Source organism: Parasteatoda tepidariorum, chromosome 4 (genome assembly GCF_982258835.1).
Source record: "Parasteatoda tepidariorum strain Cologne lab strain chromosome 4, Ptep-v5.0, whole genome shotgun sequence".
NCBI classification, from domain to species: domain Eukaryota; kingdom Metazoa; phylum Arthropoda; class Arachnida; order Araneae; family Theridiidae; genus Parasteatoda; species Parasteatoda tepidariorum.
In genome coordinates this window covers 118,389,607-118,409,379 of record NC_141758.1, presented here as the reverse complement: position 1 = coordinate 118,409,379, position 19,773 = coordinate 118,389,607, and the positions used below count along the sequence as shown (strand labels likewise).

Here is a 19,773-nt window from a genome sequence, read left to right as displayed (position 1 = left end):
CGTAACTCCCTTTAATATTAACTTATAATTTTCAAACTCTGCCAGAAATTAGAGTTTTGTATAACAAACAACCATACCAAAGTAAATTTTTATACGCTAATTAGGGGGCACATAATGTGCCAAAATAGATTTTGTTAATTAACCGGAAGGAAGTTCTTTAAGCTATATATTCGTGGATGCAACGTGTGAGTCGTGGTGTGGTTGTCAGCGCCATGGGTAATGAAGTTTGTAGACTCGGTGGTCAGGGGTTCGGTCCTTGTCACGGATTAATTTTTAATTTAGTGACTCAAATATGTGATCTCAAATATGCTAATTAATTAGTGCAGGCGATTTTCTAATTTACGAAATTAATCACAAAAATGTGTTTTCTCTGAATAAACATACCTTTTTACCGACGGATTCAGATTTTGAACCCCCAAAATTTAGGGGATAGCCACAATCTGGGGAATATTGTCCCTATAGTTTAATCATGAGGGGGGTCCAAAGTTTGGATGCCTCTATCTTAATTTTACATTTTGCATATTTCTCCATACATAGAGACCTTTTTAAGCGAGATAAAAAAAATTTGATCATAACTTTAAAATTCGTTTATCCAAAGATAATTGCAGGCAGAAAACAAACTTTAGTAAATATTTATTATTTTTTATTACGCTATTAAATAATAGCTGGAAATTTTTTGAATTATAAGGCAGACAACTTTTTATACAATTTTTATGTACGTAATTTTACATGGCAAAATACAAAATCGAGCTGAATCTATCGAATTGTTCCTGTGTATATTTAAAATTCGATTTCTCAGAAACTATTCAACCGATTGTGCTCAAATTTTACATTTTGTCATGTGAAATGTCATATTTTAAAAGGATGTAAAAATTTAAATTTTCAATTCTTCAATTAAAATTTTGTCACTGCTGTAAAAGATTTTCTCGAAAAAGTTCATAAATAAGCAGGTATGTAAATGTTCAACCATTCCTGAAATTTTGCAGCAGTTTTTTCGTGTCACGAATTTTTCTATTCAATATCGGCAAAACATTGTTGAAAATAAAAATTTAAAATAAAAAAGAATGTAAAAGGAACTAATAAAAAGAAAAACAAGTTTTTCTAATGGTCTGTTTAATATACGTGTTTATTATACGTCTGTTTAATATAAGTCTGTTTAATATACAAATATACGTCTGAAATACATAAAATTAGAATGGAAAAGCGATAAATAAAATTTTAAACGAAGTTCTTTTAAAAAATAGAAAACTTCTATTAGCCTTATTGTACCGAAACTTTGAGGCAATGCTTAATGTTCAAACTTCAATATTCTTATTCAATTAAAAATAATAATAAAAATAAAAGAAAATAAAAAAAAAATAAAATAAAAAAATAAAAAAAATAAAAAAAAAATAATCTCACTAAATTTAACTTTTGAAAATTATTGTAAACTCCAGATTCTCCTCTCTGTCTTAAAAACTGCAGCCTACGTCATGCGCAACTTTGCACTAATACTACGGCTTCTGATCATTTACACTTTTGGAGTTTACTTGCTTGATAATAGATTAAAATTGAAGTTTCTTAATGATATTCTGTTTTATTGTTCCAAGTTTAAGATATTTCCCTGTTTTGATATAGAAAGTAGGTGCACGGTTTAATTGCATTTCATTTGCCTTATTAAGTATTTAATTTACGCATTGTTATTTGTTTTTTTAAGATTATCAATTAATATTAACTTAATTTAAAACTTAAATTTATGCTTGGAACGGCCTTACCCAAAGGACATTAAACGGTTATTATGCTCCCTTCTTAATTTCAGTAAGTTTCAAGCAAACACTGAAACTATAATTCAAATTTAATTATCAATACTTTAATTTATTACTGTTATTACTATTTTACCTTAATTATTATTTTTTTTTGGATGTATGAGTTGCCGATAGATTCAAGTAAATAGCATTTACATTACTTTTATAGTTATTATAAAAAGTGGAAATTAGCACTAACGTTAGTTAGATTTACATTAATACCAAAATATAGCTCAACAAATAAAAATAATATTTCAGAAATTGAAGATTTTTCCATATTAAGAAGTTTTATGAGGCTCCAGACTACTTATCAAGATTTTAAAATAGAAACTGTGTATTACTATAATTTGATTCTGATTTTTGCCAAACGTAGCATTTATAATATTTTCTTAACCCACTTTCGAGTGTATCTATGGCTAGAAGATTGTACTTGCAATTTCGGTACCTTTCCGATTAGCTTAAGCAATTTTAATTTCAAGACAGGATAATATATGTTTTATTCGTTTTTTAATCACCATAAGTAGAATTGATTGCTTATAGGAATAATTGGGATTCATTTTGAAATTGGAATTCATTTAAGAAATTTGATCTCTATAATTGATCAAAAATTGTCGAATACTGTCAAGTTTCGAATAATGCCCATAAAAATTTTTGTGACCAGTTCTAAGACACCCTAGTTCAGTTTGTTTTAGGCGATAGTTCGGATTCAACATGGAAGATCACGTGATCGATTGTAGCGGCTCATGGGTACTAATTGATGGATTGCTTCTACCACAAAAGTTTTGGAACTTGAATGTAGTTTATCTATTGATTCGACTTCATATTTATGTATAGTGCGAAACAAAATTACTCGGCTTAAATAACTTTCAATCTAATATGTAAATTTTTTAAGTCTTGAGTCTAAATTTTTTTTTTTTTTTGTTCGAGGACATAATCTTGTACATGCTAATTAATTTATACAAACGATACTTTTAGTTACAAAACCAGAAAAAAAAAGCGATTTTTTTTCTTCTCCGATGGATTTGAATTTTCGATCCTCAACATATGGAAGGTAGTCAATATTTTAAAAGTTTTCCAGCCTGAAAATATTGCCAAAGTTGTTTAGGCAGGAGAGCGATTGAATGTTTGGATCTCTTAATGTTAACAAAACCTTTTGAGCATTTCGCTAGATTTGAAAAACTTTTTTAAGCGAATCATGAAGTTTTTGCACACTATTATAAGATTCGTTTATCCAAAGATAATTCTATGCAAAAAATAACCTTAAATAAATATTATTTTTTATTTTATTTGCTAATTGTCGAAAACACTTTGCATTGCAAAATATAGAAAAAAATTTTCATAATTTTTAAGAAAGTAATTTTAAAGGCAAAATGAGAAATTTGAATGACATCGGACTACTAGTCTCCAATTAGTCCAATTTTAAAAAAAGTTATTTATGTAATATTCGATTTCTGAAGAACTCTTCGATTGATTTCATTCAAATTTTAAATTTGCTTTAAAAGTTATACAAGGCGAACTTTGCAAAAAGGAATTTTAACATTAAGTAATTCAAACTTTCTACCGCTCTCCTTTATAAACTGTTTATACCATATTTTGCAGTCTCCTGTTTTAAGGGTCTAGGAGCTGAATTCCTCATAAAGTTAGACATTCAAACAACTAAGATCGAGTAGTAGTATGTACATTAAAGTCCGATCAATAGATAAAATATTTTCAGGGGTTTCCCTTTTTTGCGCCCTGTTTATACATAAATGCATACATCGTTATTACATAGCACATGAATACATGCGTACATATATTGAACATAAATTGTGTATATACGTACAAACATACGGGAGTACAAATATACCCACATTTACATAGATACATACATACATTATATGTATATTCATATAAAGTATGTGTGTCCCGCAGTGGACTGATCGTTAAGACACGGTTCCCAGCAGATCACCGAAGTCAAGCATCACTGGCTACGGTCAGTGTGCGGATGGGTGACCGCTTGGATCAGTCTGCGTAGGGCCCGAGAGTGTGCGGTATTGGTCCTCGTTAAACTGTTCTACCGTAAAGTGCTCAACTTCGCGTGCAGGTCGTCGGGCTACCGAAGCGGGGGTGCCATCCCCTCTGCAGAGGATCAAAACTGTGATGGCATGTTTTCGGATCATCCTCAGGGGTGTTTCCCAGACCGTCGCCAATAGCCCATCTTGCAGCTCTAGTGCGACGTTAATTAACTACAACAACAACAATAAAGTATGTGTGTATCTACATATATGTGATTTAACGTACATAAGATTATGCATACTTATATGTACTACTTAAAGTATATATACGTATGTACGATACGCATAAAGTAAATGGTCCATTCTAAATAACTTTTCATCTAATGATCGTATCTTCACATTCAAGGACTCAATCTTAAAGGTTCGAGAGGATGACATATATGCTAATTAATTTGTGCCCACGATATTAAGTTATGAAATCAGACACAAAAACATACTTTCTCTGAACAAACATCCTGTTTTATGGTGTTACTTGGGTTTTTGTCTCTCAAATTATAGGGATGGCCGCAATCTGGAAAAAAATAATCCCAATAGTTGTAGTCATAAGAGCGGTTCCCTTAATGTTAATATTTTTTACGTATGAGACCACATCTTGAGAGCATCTTAAGTGAATTGAAAAAATTTTTGCACTCAATAAAAAAATTCATTTGTCAAAAGCTAATTCCGTGCAAAATATAAATTTTAGTCAAAATAATCATTTTTTATTATTTTATTCAATGATAGTCTAAAAAATTTAGAATTTAAGTTAAACAATTTTAAATGGCAAAGCGCAAAATTTGAACGAAATCAATCGAATAGCTCTTAAAATTGCGACTTTTTCAAAATTCAATTTTTCAGGAACTATTCGATCCATTTTACTCAAATGTTGTATTTTGCCATTTAAAATTTCCTACTTTAAAATGTTATAAAAAATTGTATACTTAATAATCAAAAAATTTCGGCTATTACAAAATAAAATTTAAAAAAAAGATATTTACTGAAAGTTACATTTTGCAAAGAATTATCTTTGGATAAACGAAATTTATATTTGTATGCAAAATAACTTTAATTCGTTTTAAAAGTTCTCAAGGCATGGTGAAATACGCAAAAAGTAAAATTAACATTAAGGAGTCTAAGCTTTGGACTCAGACCTCACTATTCAGACGATTTATTTCGGATTGCGAATACCCGTTGGACGGCTCTTTTGACCAACCTATTATTAGGACCATATTTCCCAGAGTGCGGCTACCCCCTATATTTTCTGGGTCGGAAATGTGCATCCGTCGAGAAAAGGTAGGTTTTTCAGAGAAAGTACGTTTTATGTTTGTCTAAACTTAAAATATGGTTTGCATTAATTAATTAACATATTTGAGATCCTTTTAACCCTTAAGATTGAGTTCAAGAACGTAAATATCCGATCATTAGATCATCTCGCAGTAGAGTGAACTTTAAGACACGGTTCCCAGTAGAACACCGAAGTCAAGGATCACTGGCTACGGTCAGTGTGTGGATGGGTGATCACTTTGATCAACCTACAAAGGAACCAAAGGTGTGCGGTATCTATCCTAATTAAGCTTTTCCACCATTAAGAGCTCGACTTCAAGCGCAGGTCGTCAAGGAGGAGATCCATTCCCTCTGCAGAGGATCAAAATTGTGTTGACATGTCTTCGGATCATCCTCAGGAATGTTTCCCAACTCTACACCATTAGCCCATTGTTCATCGTTAGTACGACATAGACCAACAAAAACAACCGATCATTAGATCAAAAAATTTTCAGAGTAGTCTGCTTTTTGTTTTCAACAAGTAATTTATTCATTCTACGTCCATATGACATACAATGCACTCACGTGTGCATGTACTACATATATGCATGTACTGTCTAATAACAATGTTATTCATACAACGATATTTAAAGTAACCACAGATATATAATTATATACTGCGTGTGTATGCATGCATTTTTATTTATACGTGTGCATGCACCTGTATACATATAATGTAGGCATGTATTCCTGTACGTACAATATGTATGTACATACAATTCATATGTATATGCATAAAATTTCATTCAATATAAGCAAGTACGCACACAAAAATGTCCTCTTATTTTTCAGAGAAAGGAGCCTATCTGACGAGGAAGTCATTTATTTGAATGAAGATTGTTTCGCTAATTCCTTCATGTTAAATATGTTACGTATTCACTGGTGGTTATTATACCTATAATATCATTTGTTTATGTATTGACGAAATAGTTGATTTAATTATGGTATATCTGTTTTGTATTATTCACTAATGGTTATTATACAGATAATATTTTTATATATTAACAAAATACCTAATATAATTATGGCATATCTGATTTGTACAAATGCACTTGTCATATACTAATTGTTATGATAATCATAATATTTATTTGTTGTTGTGCATTAAAAAATATGTTTGGAATTTCTACATTCATTAAACGATTTTTTAAAAAAAAAATATTTTGTTATCATTAAATTTCCTACATTTATCATATCATGCATATTAAGTAAGAGATAATTAATCAGTTGCATTTTATTTATTTTGACAAAAGAAGATATTTCATGTTAATTTTCTTTGATATACAAAAAACTGAACACTTTTGACTCATCAAAATTTCCCACACCGCATAAATTTCTGAATAAGAAAGAAGAAAATACGCAGACCCTCTTTGAGTATTACATTGTTTGTTTGCTTGTTTTGTTCATTTACGTCGCACTAGAGCTGCGCAATGGGCTATTGGCGACGGTCTGGGAAACATCCCTGAGGATGATCCGAAGACATGCCATCACAATTTTGATCCTCTGCAGAGGGGATGGCACCCCCGCTTCGGTAGCCCAACGACCTGCACTCGAAGTCGAGCACTTTACGGTAGCACAGTTTAACGAGGACTAATACCACACACCCTCGGTCCCTACGCAGACTGATCCAAGTGGGTCACCCACCCGCACACTGACCGCAGCCAGTGATGCTTGACTTCGGTGATCTGCTGGGAACCGTGTCTTAACGATCAGTCAACTGCGGGACTTCAGTATTAAATATGTTCGATTTATTTTGCGTTTTTATAAATCAAATCGGTAAATCAAATAAAAAATGTCATATTAAACGATATTTTAACTTGTAAATCATTAAGTTCCTACAGCAAAGTAAGTCAGACAGATAAAAAATGACTATTTCCCCCAAAATAATCAAGCAAAATTGATGGAAAGGAGAATTTTCCTCGGACTGGGAAAGCTATAAGAAGTAAAATATAAAACAAATAATGAAAAGCTCCGTCATACAATCGTGGGAGAGATGACATCACGTTCAGAGTGACGTTTTAGCTGACGTACACTAGCAATAGCATTAAATTGTATTGTCAATGAAAACCTTGTGACAGGGTAGATTTTAGCTGAGCATACGAAAACGCTGCAAACGGAAACCTTATAATTATGTAGATTAGCTCTATTCAAGGTTTTTTCCCGCTTGAAAACCCTAAGACAACCTCGTTTTAAGGTAGTTATGTTGAAGGTTGTTTTCCAAGGTTTTGGATGAGGGTAATGTGCGTAGAATAGAGCAGATTGTCGCAGACCTCGTTTTAAGGTTAGAAGGTTTACACGTAAACCGTGTAAAAAATCCTTTTTAGGTTTACATGAAAAGATTTTTGTTGTGTTGAAAAAACCTTATATTGCTATCTGGGATAATATGCTCTAGAAGCGATTTTACACCCAATCATTATGTGCAATAAATAACCGTAATCTTTACATTCCCTGTATCTTTAGAAAATCAGTTCTTCCCTTACAAGCAAAATGGTGACTGAACCTACACATGATCAACATCGATCACATGCTTCACATGGACAGCCGAATTCCTCAACTGCCATGGAATGTCCGAATACATCTGTCAAATCTTCCATTCCAATACAAAAAGAATCCACAAAACATAATTCTCACTATTTTCTGAGACTTTTCTTACAAAAACTGGTCATATCACGCCTTACTCGACATAGAAGCCTCCCAAGCTTCAGGCAAGACCGGAGTTAACAATTCCCGCTCTGCTCAGCTCCGTCTGAATCCGTCTCTTCTATTTGTTCTATCTTCACAGCTGAGGCTATTGCTATCTTACTGGTGATTCGAAGATGTCTTTCAGATTCCCAACTTGTTGTAATTTTGTCTGGCTCTCTCTCTTCGGAATTGCCACTGCTTCCACGTAAGGAACCACATATTATCTGCATTGGAAGCACTCCCAACATCATGTCAATCAGTAGATCTAGCGTGGTCACTCTGGTAATGAAATCATGGACAAAATGGCGAGAGTCAAACCTAAAATCTGTAATAAATTTACTCTAGAAGACCCCTGCCGTATGATCAACAACTCTATCAATAGACCAGGCAATCTACTTTTGGGAACAGCAAGTACTACGCAGACTTTGTACATATAAGTAAAGAACATCGACTATCACTCTCCTGCAGACATCAAGAAGCAACATTTTCTCAAATTCGTACCAGAACATATCCGACAAAAGCGAAGTTATTTCGATTCGATCTCGTACTAGACGACAAATGCAGATGCTGTGCCGACCATATCATATTCGTATGCTCACTTTTGGAACAACAGCGCACCATACTTTGAACTCAACTTGACATTGGAGCTCTGTCCATCTCATCACTTACGGGCACTTCTGATGATTATAAACTTCTACCCTTCATTCAATTTTGAAAGGTGATCCAATTACTGTAAAATACATTCAACCATCCACTTTAACTTAACATAATTGATCAGCGAGCTATGAGCGATTAACAGCGAAGAGCTCCAGAAATGTTCGTCAGTTATCCTCATTATGATCATTTCGGGTATTAACTTTTTGCTGTGCAACTAGGTAGTTCTGTTTTTGACTCATTCAGATTACTTATGTGATTGAGATTCATTGGCTAGAGCGTTTATGATGAAAACCTTGTCTTAATGGCAGGCACTGAACTTATCGCTCATCGCCATGGAAGGTGGTGGAAGTGTTGCTCATTTTTCGTTTCCTGGTGACCACCTTTGTGACTAAAGTCACGAAAGCGAGCAACATTAACGACGCCACACAGCCACAGATATCCGTTCATAGGGTGGGCCACATTCACATATCACACACAGCAGTGGATAATACACAGAGAGAAACATCCATGCCCTGAAAGGGATTTTGTCTCGCAGTACTTACTGATCCTAAAGACACGGCTTCCAGTAGAACACTGAAGTCAAGCATCACCCACTGCTGTCAGAAAGCGGGGGTGGGTGACAATTTTCATCAGCCTGCGTAGGGACCGAGGGTGCGAGGAATCGGTTAGGTATCGTTTTTCTTTTACTTTGGATCAAATTTGCATCAAAAATTTAATTTAAAAATCTTACTTTAAACAAGCCACGTTGAAGTTGCTGAAATTGTTGTAATTTTCAGCATAGCATTACTTTGTTAGTTGTGTTGGATGCCAAGTGTGCACCCATGGACTTCTAGCAAGGCGATACATAGTGTCCATTTTATTTAGGATATCCAAGAAATCGGTAAGCCACTTTGACTCTCTGCTTTTAGGGGTTATTCAGCCAAAAATGACCAGCCTTTTAGATCAGCAGTGGTGCTTCAATGAACCCATAGACTGGCTCATGTTAAAAGTAATGGCGACACTGTCTTCAGCATTGAAGCGAAAGACAAGTCTTGTGGTATACCACAGACCTCATCGGTGCGCTTTAAAGTAGGCTTAATCGCTTCGTACAGACGAAAAGAAACGAAGGCATACGCTTTCAACGAAGTGGGTCGCTTTTAATCCAACGTGAGAGCTTAGAAACAGTGAAACGCATTTTAGAGAACAGTGAAAAAAAATCTTGTTACTTTATACAAGAATTGTAGGGGTTTGACTACCCCGATGAATACAGTAAATTTCCTTCCAGATGCTGCAACTGCGCTTACTTCCAAACATCTTGGCCGGCGCACTAAGGATCCGTGTTACAGCAATTGTAACGGAAGTCATAATCCATATCAATGGGATTGTCCTGCATATTTAAACTTAGAAAAACTAATTAGAATTATGTCCACTCATCATGTTCCGATGTCTCTGGATAAATTAGAAACTGACTTTTAATCAATGAAGGTCATTCAAATGAAACTTGGTCAGTACGTCTAACTTTGCATTAGATGTAATTGGGCATCTCGTAACTGCGTGTATGGCGGCACCATCCTTTGATAGAGAGTCTGACGCATGCGCAACGTTTGAAGTTGCATAGCGACAGTGTGGTTGCACGCCGAAGAGAAGGTGGTCATACAAGTTATCGTCCACTGCGGAACATAATTCCGCAAATGTGGGAAACTCTGGAACATCCACAGTGCAGTCCAGACCTTTCACCGTGTCACTTTCATGTTTTTGGACCACTAAAACAGGCTATTCAAGGACATTGATTCACAACGGACGATGATGTGTGTGACTAGGTCCAAGCCTAAATCTGATAGCAGCTTACTAGATGGAATAGACGGGCTAGTGTCGCAATGGGATAAATGTGTGCCAACAGTTTAGGTGACTATTTTTGAGTACGTGAGCTGCGTATAACTACATTTGTGAGCTATCAAAACCGTTACCGTTACTTTACTCTAGTGATCGGGTTTCATTTGAATGTCCCTTATATATGCGCATGTATATAAAAAAATATCCTCTTAGCGACTCTGTCCCAGGCGTTTAGGAAAACTTTTCAACATAAAAACAAAATTTCTTAGATTTTTTATTGGCGATCGCAACGCTGGAATACGCCAATTGGGGAGAGATCGCCGTCGTTGAACAGCCGAACCAAAATTGGGTTTACGACTACTAATGTTCAGTGCCGTAGCCTTGTAATTTTGAACCCAATCCAGAAAACAAGGAAACTCCTGAATCAAGTATTGGGAAAAATTTGACTTCGTGGAGGACTTTTTGATGGAGCTAATCCGCATTCGCGTTACATGGAGAGGAAGATCGCGAGAACCTCCCACGGTTAGTCTGACGGCAAGAGGACTCTAACCAATGATCCGTCTACCACTGAGGATAATTCACGACAGTAGTGTGGTCGGTGCAAGCCGGATGTGGATTCGTATCGACCAGCCATCGGTGGGATTCTAACCCGGTTCCCAACTCTCTATCCCCTGGCCATCACGTCTCTCCCCCAAAAGTTTTTATTTTCTTTTATAACTGTCGTTGAACAGCCAACATCAATTTTGGGTCTACGACTACTAATGTTCAACTCCGTAGCCATGTAATTTTGAACCCAACCCAGAAGACAAGGAAATTCCCGGATCTGTTCCTCCAGAAGTATGATTTGTTATGGGACTACAAAATTTTGAACTAATTTTTTTCGGAATACTGCAAATTTTGCATCAAATTAGATTAGAGTCTTCACCATGATCATCTTCTACCCTTACATTTTCATCATCATCAACTCAACTTATCACCCTCAACCGAACTCTTTCTTATAGTACAGAGGATAAAAGCGCTGCTCTTCATCCAACACAAGTATGGATGCCCACAATTTATTTCAGGTTTCAACAAGGTTAAAAGTGGTGAGCTTTATCGCCCACCAAACGCTGTGAAAAGCGTGGAGGTAGCGGGTTCGAATCCCGCTTTTATCCTTGATGTATCTTCCTGTTGTCCTTCTCTGTATTGTTGTTGTTGTTGTAGTTTATTTACGCCTCACTATAGCTGCACAATGGGTTATTGGCGATGGTCTGGGAAGAATTCCAGAGCATGATCCGAGGATACGTCATAGCAAATTTGATTCTCTGTAGAGGGGAGGGCACCCCCGCTTCGGTAGCCCGATGACTAGCACGCGAAGTCGAGCACATTACTGTAGAACAGTTTAACGAGGACCGATACCGCACACCCTCGGTCGCTATGCAGGCTGATCTAAATGGTCACCCACCCGCACACTGACAGCAGCCAGTGATGCTTGAATTCGGTGATCTGTTGGGAACCGTGCTGTATTGTGCTATCTGTCCTTCTATTTGACAAAGGCTTATAAGCCTAAAGTGAACTCACAAGCCTGCAAATGTATGTAATTCCAATAAACTAATTAAAGTGGTTGAAACTTAATTTGGTGTAGCAATTGTAATTGAGTCATCAAGAAGCCATATAGTGGTGAAGAGAACGAAAATTCGAAATTTTTAATCATGCCAATACGATATATTTCCGAAGTGTCAAGGTGTGAAGCGAGCTATATTTTGACAGCTTTTATCCACCATATTTCTCGTTCCTCAAAACATTCGAATTTGATGTCCATTGGTTTAATTAATAATGTCCATTTTTGCTCGCATTCACACGAGGAAAACATTTTATATCAACACAACCCCTTTTTCTGTAAAAAGGGTAAAATGACTCGAATTGATCTGGTGAGCTCCCTTGAAAAAAATTTTACGTGCTTTGCTGAAAATGATCCTGACATGAAGAGGTTGATAATGGAATTTAATAATCATACCAGACTCCTATGTACACCTAAATTGTTATTGTGGTGCATTGCACTTCTTGTGAAGTACCATAAAAAAGAAGAGTGCTCTGAACACTTAAGCCTGGTCTTAAAATTCAAGTTGGTGTCGTATCTGGAATTTGGTGGAAGCAGCTTTTGGACACATTCAGATAAAGCGGCGAAGGTTTTGGTGGACTATCTACAATATATCTCCCTTCACAAATGTAAGCACGAGTTGTTCGTTTCGTACGTTGATGTTTTCGCAGAGAGTGTTTATTTCTATTTTGATTATCTTGAATCAGTCTTATGTAAAGTGAACTCGGGAACTACGTTTTAATTTCTTTCGACTTTGTGATTCTGAGTTGTTTCTAGTGAGACGAAAGTACAAACAGAGATCTTTATTAGAAAATGCGAAGAGATACCTGATACTTGTGAAGTACGGATTCAGAGATCAACGATACGAAAGAGCTTTCTACGACTTTGAATACTTCATACAATGTTATGATCCGTAAGTACTTTTGATTGCATTTTCCATAATTATGAATTTCTTTTTGCCCTTTTTGTATTATGCTTTTTTTTTCTATGGTTTTTAACCGCTTCACCGATTATTCCGAGTAAACTCAGACATTGCAGAATTTGTTCGTATGTTTTGTTTTATCACGTTTTTATTCTGCCGGAAGGAAAACAAAAAATAATAATAATCTGCCGTGATTGGAAGTTGGCCCATTTTTGTTTGGGACTTTTTTGCTATTTGTGGGACAGCAGACGTGTTATGTGTGATTGTATATACGATGGCTGCTAAATTTGCATAGAAAAGTGAGTAAAAAAATGGCCTTCGCGAGCGAAAGTGAAAGTAATGCAGATGATTTTTCAGATGATGAAGATGTGAGCTTATACAAAGACTAATATTTAACTTTTTTAATTGCCCGAGGTAATTTGGGATGGGAAACTAATGATAAATTAAGTATTTTTTATGCATGAAAAATTAAAATTTCATCTTAGAACTTGTGTATTATGTTTTGTTTTAGTTCCCTCTATTTATGAATTAAAGAAAAAAATAAGTTGATTTTTTGCATTTTAAAAAAAAAAAAAAAAAAAAAAAAAAAATTGGTAGGAGAAGCGGTTAAAGCATTTAAAAAACCGTCGCATCTATATTGAAATAAGGAAGTAATTTTAAACTTTAAATTAAAATCTCAAAACTGAAGATTTTGTTAACAGATATTTGAAGTTGTATATTGAAATTGATTATTTGATTCGGTTGTGAATATAACCGCAAAAATTACATCATCTTTTTAATTTTTGCTGCCACTCTTACAGCTTCTTAATGACCTTACGAATTCTGCTTAAAGAGACTGTTGTATCAGATATATGAATGTAATGATGGTAAGAATCGTAAAATAAGTTTACGAAAATCAGTTTCAGAATGCGCAAAAACATCAGGATGACATTTGCAAATTATCTTTAAAGAAAACTACGAGAGTCACATACTGAGTAGATTGAAAAGATTTTTCTAAAAAATGAAGCAAACAATATTCTTAAACATACATTTTTCAATCTTTTTAAAATGCCGCGTAACATTCACTAGTTTCTTCAATTATTAAAAATAGAAATATTGCTGCAAAGAAAAAAAAAGAAATATATATATAAAAAAAAACCTTGTGAATGTGCATTATAAATTCTTTCAGATATTTTACTATTTTTACGGGATATTTTTCGTGATTTGTCCTACAGCCTTGTTTAGAATTAAGATAATGCTAATTTGGTTTAGCATAAAATCTTCATATTTAGAAAAGTTAAAAATAATTTTAATACAAATAATATCTTATAAAAAGTTCATATGTAAAATCTTCATAAATTATAAATAATTGACAATCAATTCAAATTTTATTTTTAGCGGAGAGAAAAGCTAAAACAACTTTGTTTTTTGGGCAGTAATCAACTAAAAACAAATATGTTGCTAAGAAACTTCAAAATATTTTTCCATTAACTCTTAAAGAAAAGTATTTTTGCCTCGAGCTAACGTAGTAAGGAAGAAGAGCTTCAGTTTTCATTTTATTCTTTTTCATTCACTCAGCTTTGTTGCTTAGCAACGGAGTATTTCTCTCTTATCGATTACGTGGATATAGTATGGCTTTATTAAATATCTATTCTGGCGATAATTCCTGGCCTCTCTTTGGCCCGCCGCCAAGTGTATAAAGCTTCCTAGCGCCCTAAATTTCGATATAATTTTTTTTTTTAAAAAAGGGGTTATTCAGAGAAAGTGCGTTTTTGTGTCTGATTTCGCAACTTAATTAATAATTATGACTAATTAATCAGTATATTTGAAGTTACCCTCTGAAATCATTAAGATTGATACTTAGTCCGTGAAAATCTGATGATTAGAGCGACAGATATTCAGGGTGATATCTTTGCTCACTCTTTTTTTTTGTAATTTGGCAGAAGAATTATGCTCTGTAACGATCGTAATTTTGACCGAACTGACTCAAACAGTCGAACTGACTGACTGTTTGAGTCTGAGCTCTTCAATTCGACACCATCAGAATGGGATGCTCAGTTACCCCCCCCCCCGACACACAATATTTTAATTTCTTTTGTTCTTTTCTTTTAAATATTTGACTCGAGTTGAATTTTTCGTTAATGAAATATTTTTGTCCATTAAATATGTCGTTTAATTGCAGTAGATTTGTTAATTTTTTGATGCCTTTTTAAATCACCAAAGTGGTCACCTCCCACATTCTCTTGTCCCGCAGTGGACTGATCGTTACGACACGGTTCCCAGCAGATCACCGAAGTCAAGCATCACTGGCTGCGGTCAGTGTGCGGGTGGGTGACCACTAGGATCAGTCTGCGTAGGGACCGAGGGTGTGCGGTATCGATCCTCGTTAAACTGTTCTACAGTAATGTGCTCGACTTCGCGTGCAGGTCGTCGGGCTACCGAAGAGGGTGTGCCATCCCCTCTGAAGAGGATCAAAATTGTGATGGCATGTCTTCGGATCATCCTCAGGAATGTTTCCCAGACAGTCGCCAATAGCCCATTGTGCAGCTCTAGTGCGACGTAAATGAACAACAACAACAACCACATTCTCTTGCCAATTTAATTTCTTTTTCAGCTATGATAAAACTGTTCATTGAATACCCTAAAGATAGAACAGGTTTTTAAAATACCTTTGTTCTAGTAAACACTGATATGTGATATCCATACCTCAACCCAGTTCTATTTTTAAAATTCATCAGCTCCAGAATATTCTTCTGATAATTTTCTAGAAAAATCACTATGCAATATTTTTTTTACAAATCGGAAAACAAGCATCAAAAAAATTTATAAATAAATATGTACTTAATATTTTAAAAAAACTTAACGTTTTTTGATAATATACTAAAAGAAAAAACCAAATTCAAATTTTCAAATACCAAATATTGCTATACATTTTTACTATCTTTAAGGATAAAAATACTTTGCGAAATTAGTTTGCTTTAATTTTTAAATGCGACATTTATTTGTAAATAATTATAATGTTTATGTTTGAATTATTTTACTATTTTAAAATAGCTATTTTATGAATGAGTGAATAAAATTATAATTTCTTTATTTGTTTTTTTTTCTTACATAATGTTTTTCTAAGTCTCGGAAAATATAATTAAGTTCAATACGTCATTCCATATAAGTAATGATTTCATTTGAATGATTGTCATTCTTTTGATATTATGATTCATTCTAATTTAAAAGTGAATGAAAAAAATTTCTTATTAAATAGTTTTCTGTTAGGAAATGTGAATAATATGTATTCATAAAAGCATTATAGTTCAATTTATTGAGTCATAACGTGATGAATAACATTGATTTATTCTTATAAAAAAAGATCAACAAAAAACTGTGTAAGTGTCAGTAAAATATTTTAATTCTCTCCAGAAAAACTATTTATAAAACACTCGAACTTAATACAAATCTGATGTATCAACGCTCCATCATAGGTGATGTTACAAACTTACTGAGAAGGCTCTCTCTTTGACTATGATTTGTAGTACGCAAAAATCTGATCATTAGATCACAAGTTATTCAGAATGTTTACTTTAGCTCTCTAACGTATCTCTACTTTTAAATAGGTACAATTTGTTTGGTTTCCGAAACAGAATCATTCGTAGAAGAAGTAATAAGATGTACAGGCCCTGCCAGATTTTGCATCTGTATATCCAATCATACTACAATGACAAAGATTATGGAGTTGAGTTGTACGATGAAGTCTTGCGTGTTCTCTGGAATTCCATTCCGGATCCATTTTTATTAAAGAAGCAATTTTTGTCCTCTTTTCATCATTCTGATAGGTTTCCTGAATTTTTGAATGTATGGAAATGGTATTCAAAAGTTGTATTGAATGACGTAGAAACTGAGAAATCCCCAAGAAGCTTGAAACATCTTACAAGGTGTGCCATTCGTAGAGCTTTAACAGAATCCGTTCAGATGCCTGTTGGTATTGGGTCTCTAAACATACCAGCGAGTTTAAAAAGTTATTTAAGTTTAGAAAATTGCTTTCAACCTGAAGATTAATGCTGTTGTAACGGAAAAAGGATTTGCACAATGCTGGTTTAATTTTTATGGTTCGAAACCAACGTTTAGGTGAACGTTTATACAAGATGTTCCATAAAAACCACCCTTTATATAAATTCTTAGAGAGCTTGTCAAATTAAAAGACTAAAAAGTACATACATTGCGGGTCGCACATATTAAAGCGAGGGAAAAAATAGACGCTAACGAAATTTGACACATCACAGCGTTAGAAAGACTGGTGTACAAAATATCAAAACTTGTTTTATTCCCTGCTGAAACTTTGATGCGCTTTTAATAATAATGTTCTCTTTTCTGTCGTTTGCTGCTTCATAAACTAGCTTTCCAAATTGCGACCAATTGCAGGACGATAACGTTTTTTTTTGTTGCTTTTTCCACTTTTAAATATTAACATGCGACTACGCAGTAACACTTTTTTGACTTCATAGTTAGCAAGAGTTCTAAAAATATGCAGTAATGGTGGTCATCGTGGATGATTCAGTAAAAAATGCATTTTTAAATAAATGACCACCTTCAAAAATTCTTTGTATTGCTCTATAAAGAACTTTATTGCATGCAAAAAGAAAACTACTTGATTGCAAAAGTAGAGCGAACCAAACTGCAATTTATTGTGAGTAGTCTCCAAAGTTGACATGTAATGATTTTGAGATCAACTGTTAAAAAAACTTTTCACGTAAAGATTTGTCATCACATGGGATGTGAAACTATTCTAGTTTACAGAAATATTTGCTAACAATTTTAGCTTTTAGTTAAGTGTTTTTAATAAAAAAAAGTTTACATTAAGATTGTTTTCATTTGTGTCTCTAGCTTTGTTTAAGTGATTCAAAACTTCACTAGACTGAATGATATGCAGCAGATTTTCATTAAAAAATGATGAAGTGCGGAGACTTTTTTTTTAAATATCGCTTTTAAATTGCAACGTAGATTTGACAGACCGTCGCCAATAGGCCATTGGGGAGTTCTAGAGTGACGTAAATAAAGTACCTATCTAATACGATATTACGGAGAGATTATTGACAGCATCAAAAATATAGTATCTCGTACAATTTTTAAATTTAAAATGTGAGTATGTAAAAGAAATATGAAAAAAATATCAATTGAAAAATATCGAGTAAAGCCCGTACTTTTTTAGACCAACGTTGGCGACAACTAGGAAAATAAGCATGATATCCTATAACATACATTTTTTAAGAAAAAATTAAGAAGTTAAAGATCTTCAATATTGAGTTCAATTCAGTTTGTTGAGTAATGATCACAATTCATGTATATAAAATATTCAATCTCCCTCTGCCATCGGGTTAATTGGGGGTGGGTTTCGTGGTTTCCTTCTTTATGTAACGCAAATGCAGTCTATTCCATCAAAATGTATTCCTCAAAGACTAGTTTGCTTCAATACTTCATCCAGGAATTCCATTGTTTGTTATTTCGGATTTAAAAAAAAATGTTACGAGGTCAAATGCTAATAGCCGTAAATCCAAAACTGGGTCAGCTGTTCAAAGCCAGTTAAAAAACAAAATATAATGAAACTCAAATCAACAAAATATGCACTTTTTTTGTCAAAAAAAATTAATTTCGAAGCAATGAAAAAAAAGCATGCTATCGAAATCCGAGGAATCACTATTGAGTAAGATTAGCTAAAAAACACCAAAACTAGTTTGATTGCTCGATACCCGAGTCAAATTTTTTTAATTTTTTGGTTTTCTGTTGATGGACCAACATTATCTTGATGGCAGCCATTACCAATTCCAACATGAACTATTATATTTTTTGATGGTAACCAACATAAGTAACCATCATCTCAATGTAGGAATTCGGACTGATTTATGATGGTTATAACATAAGAATAATAACTTGTTTTGATGGTTGTTCATGCTGAAACATCACAAATTTTTATCATAGATTCTTAGAAATCATGAACAACCATCATCTCAATGCAGAAATTCGACTGATATATGACGGACCAATATAAAAAACCAAATTGTTTTGATGGTATATTCATAAGAACCAACTATGATTCCCGTTAAAAAATCATGGAAATGTATAGTTAGAATCATCACATAATTGATTGTTGGTCCATAAGAATCAAACTTCTATGTATGTTTCTATTAAGAGAGTGATGGAAACCATCCACTTTCCATCATGGAATGATGGAAGTTTCATGGCATATCGAAACGAATGAACGCATAATGGAAATTGTTGGATGATGGTAACCATCAAATGATGTTAAACCATCATGAATCGCACTGAAACCAACGTAAACCATCAAAAGCCTTTGACGGAACCATTAAAAAGTTTGACCTTGGTGACCTTGTTAATCGTCTTTCAATTCCTCTCTGTCATCCGGCCTTTAAACATGATTTCAGTCCCGTTTTACTCAATAGTGTTTTATTTAAAAGTGATAGCTTTAATGTTTTCTACTTATGTACCTTGAGAGTCATTCATTAATATATAAATAATTATATATCTTATCAATGTACATAATTATATTTTGTCAAGAATTCTAAAAACATATGTATGTATGCACTAAAAGGTACATACAGGGTGGTCATTTCAAAACAATCGATATAAAATGTACATTTAAATAATCAGGGTTGAAACTCAAATCTGAACAAAAAATTTCCTGTGCTTTTCCTGTACACATTATACGAAATACATTAAGAGGAAACAACAATGACTGTGCTCTTGTGTGAGTTGCATTGAACTAACTATATTTATTAGTCTTAATGGCTGGTAAATCAGCTGAACATACTTAAATAATGCTAAAGTAAGTGAAATAGTTTAGTATAGCTAAAGTATCATGGTTCAATATCCTCTATCCATTTTTTAAAAGACAAAAGTAAGAAACAAAATTCCCTGTATTTTCTAGGTTTTCACTGTGGAGCGACAATCCTGATAATGTACTTTTATAAAATGTATTTTTTCTGAAGAGAAATC

At 33.9% G+C, this 19,773-nt stretch overlaps 1 protein-coding gene and 1 long non-coding RNA gene across 2 annotated transcripts; both read left to right on the top strand.

The window, feature by feature from the left end:
- The first annotated feature begins 1,516 nt into the window (after window positions 1–1,516).
- On the top strand, window positions 1,517–6,135 carry LOC147812642 (uncharacterized). The gene is made up of 2 exons (XR_015432910.1): window positions 1,517–1,620; window positions 5,933–6,135. It is a non-coding gene; the product is annotated as an uncharacterized LOC147812642 (long non-coding RNA).
- A 6,048-nt stretch (window positions 6,136–12,183) lies between these two features.
- LOC107438042 (uncharacterized) lies at window positions 12,184–17,622 on the top strand. Its single transcript, XM_087162369.1, has 3 exons — window positions 12,184–12,499; window positions 12,648–12,783; window positions 16,380–17,622. The coding sequence occupies exons 1-3, from the start codon at window positions 12,184–12,186 to the stop codon at window positions 16,819–16,821; spliced, it is 894 nt and encodes a 297-aa protein (XP_087018495.1). The 3' UTR covers window positions 16,822–17,622.
- The last annotated feature ends 2,151 nt before the right edge of the window (window positions 17,623–19,773 follow it).

What these genes read in the sequence shown, in the direction of transcription:
- LOC107438042 (XM_087162369.1), top strand. Translation starts at nt 12,184, where the DNA reads ATGACTCGAATTGATCTGGTGAGCTCCCTTGAAAAAAATTTTACGTGC. An exon ending in ATATATCTCCCTTCACAAAT is followed by an intron (nt 12,500 to 12,647) that starts GTAAGCACGAGT and finishes AGTTGTTTCTAG; the next exon opens with TGAGACGAAAGTACAAACAG. An exon ending in TTCATACAATGTTATGATCC is followed by an intron (nt 12,784 to 16,379) that starts GTAAGTACTTTT and finishes ACTTTTAAATAG; the next exon opens with GTACAATTTGTTTGGTTTCC.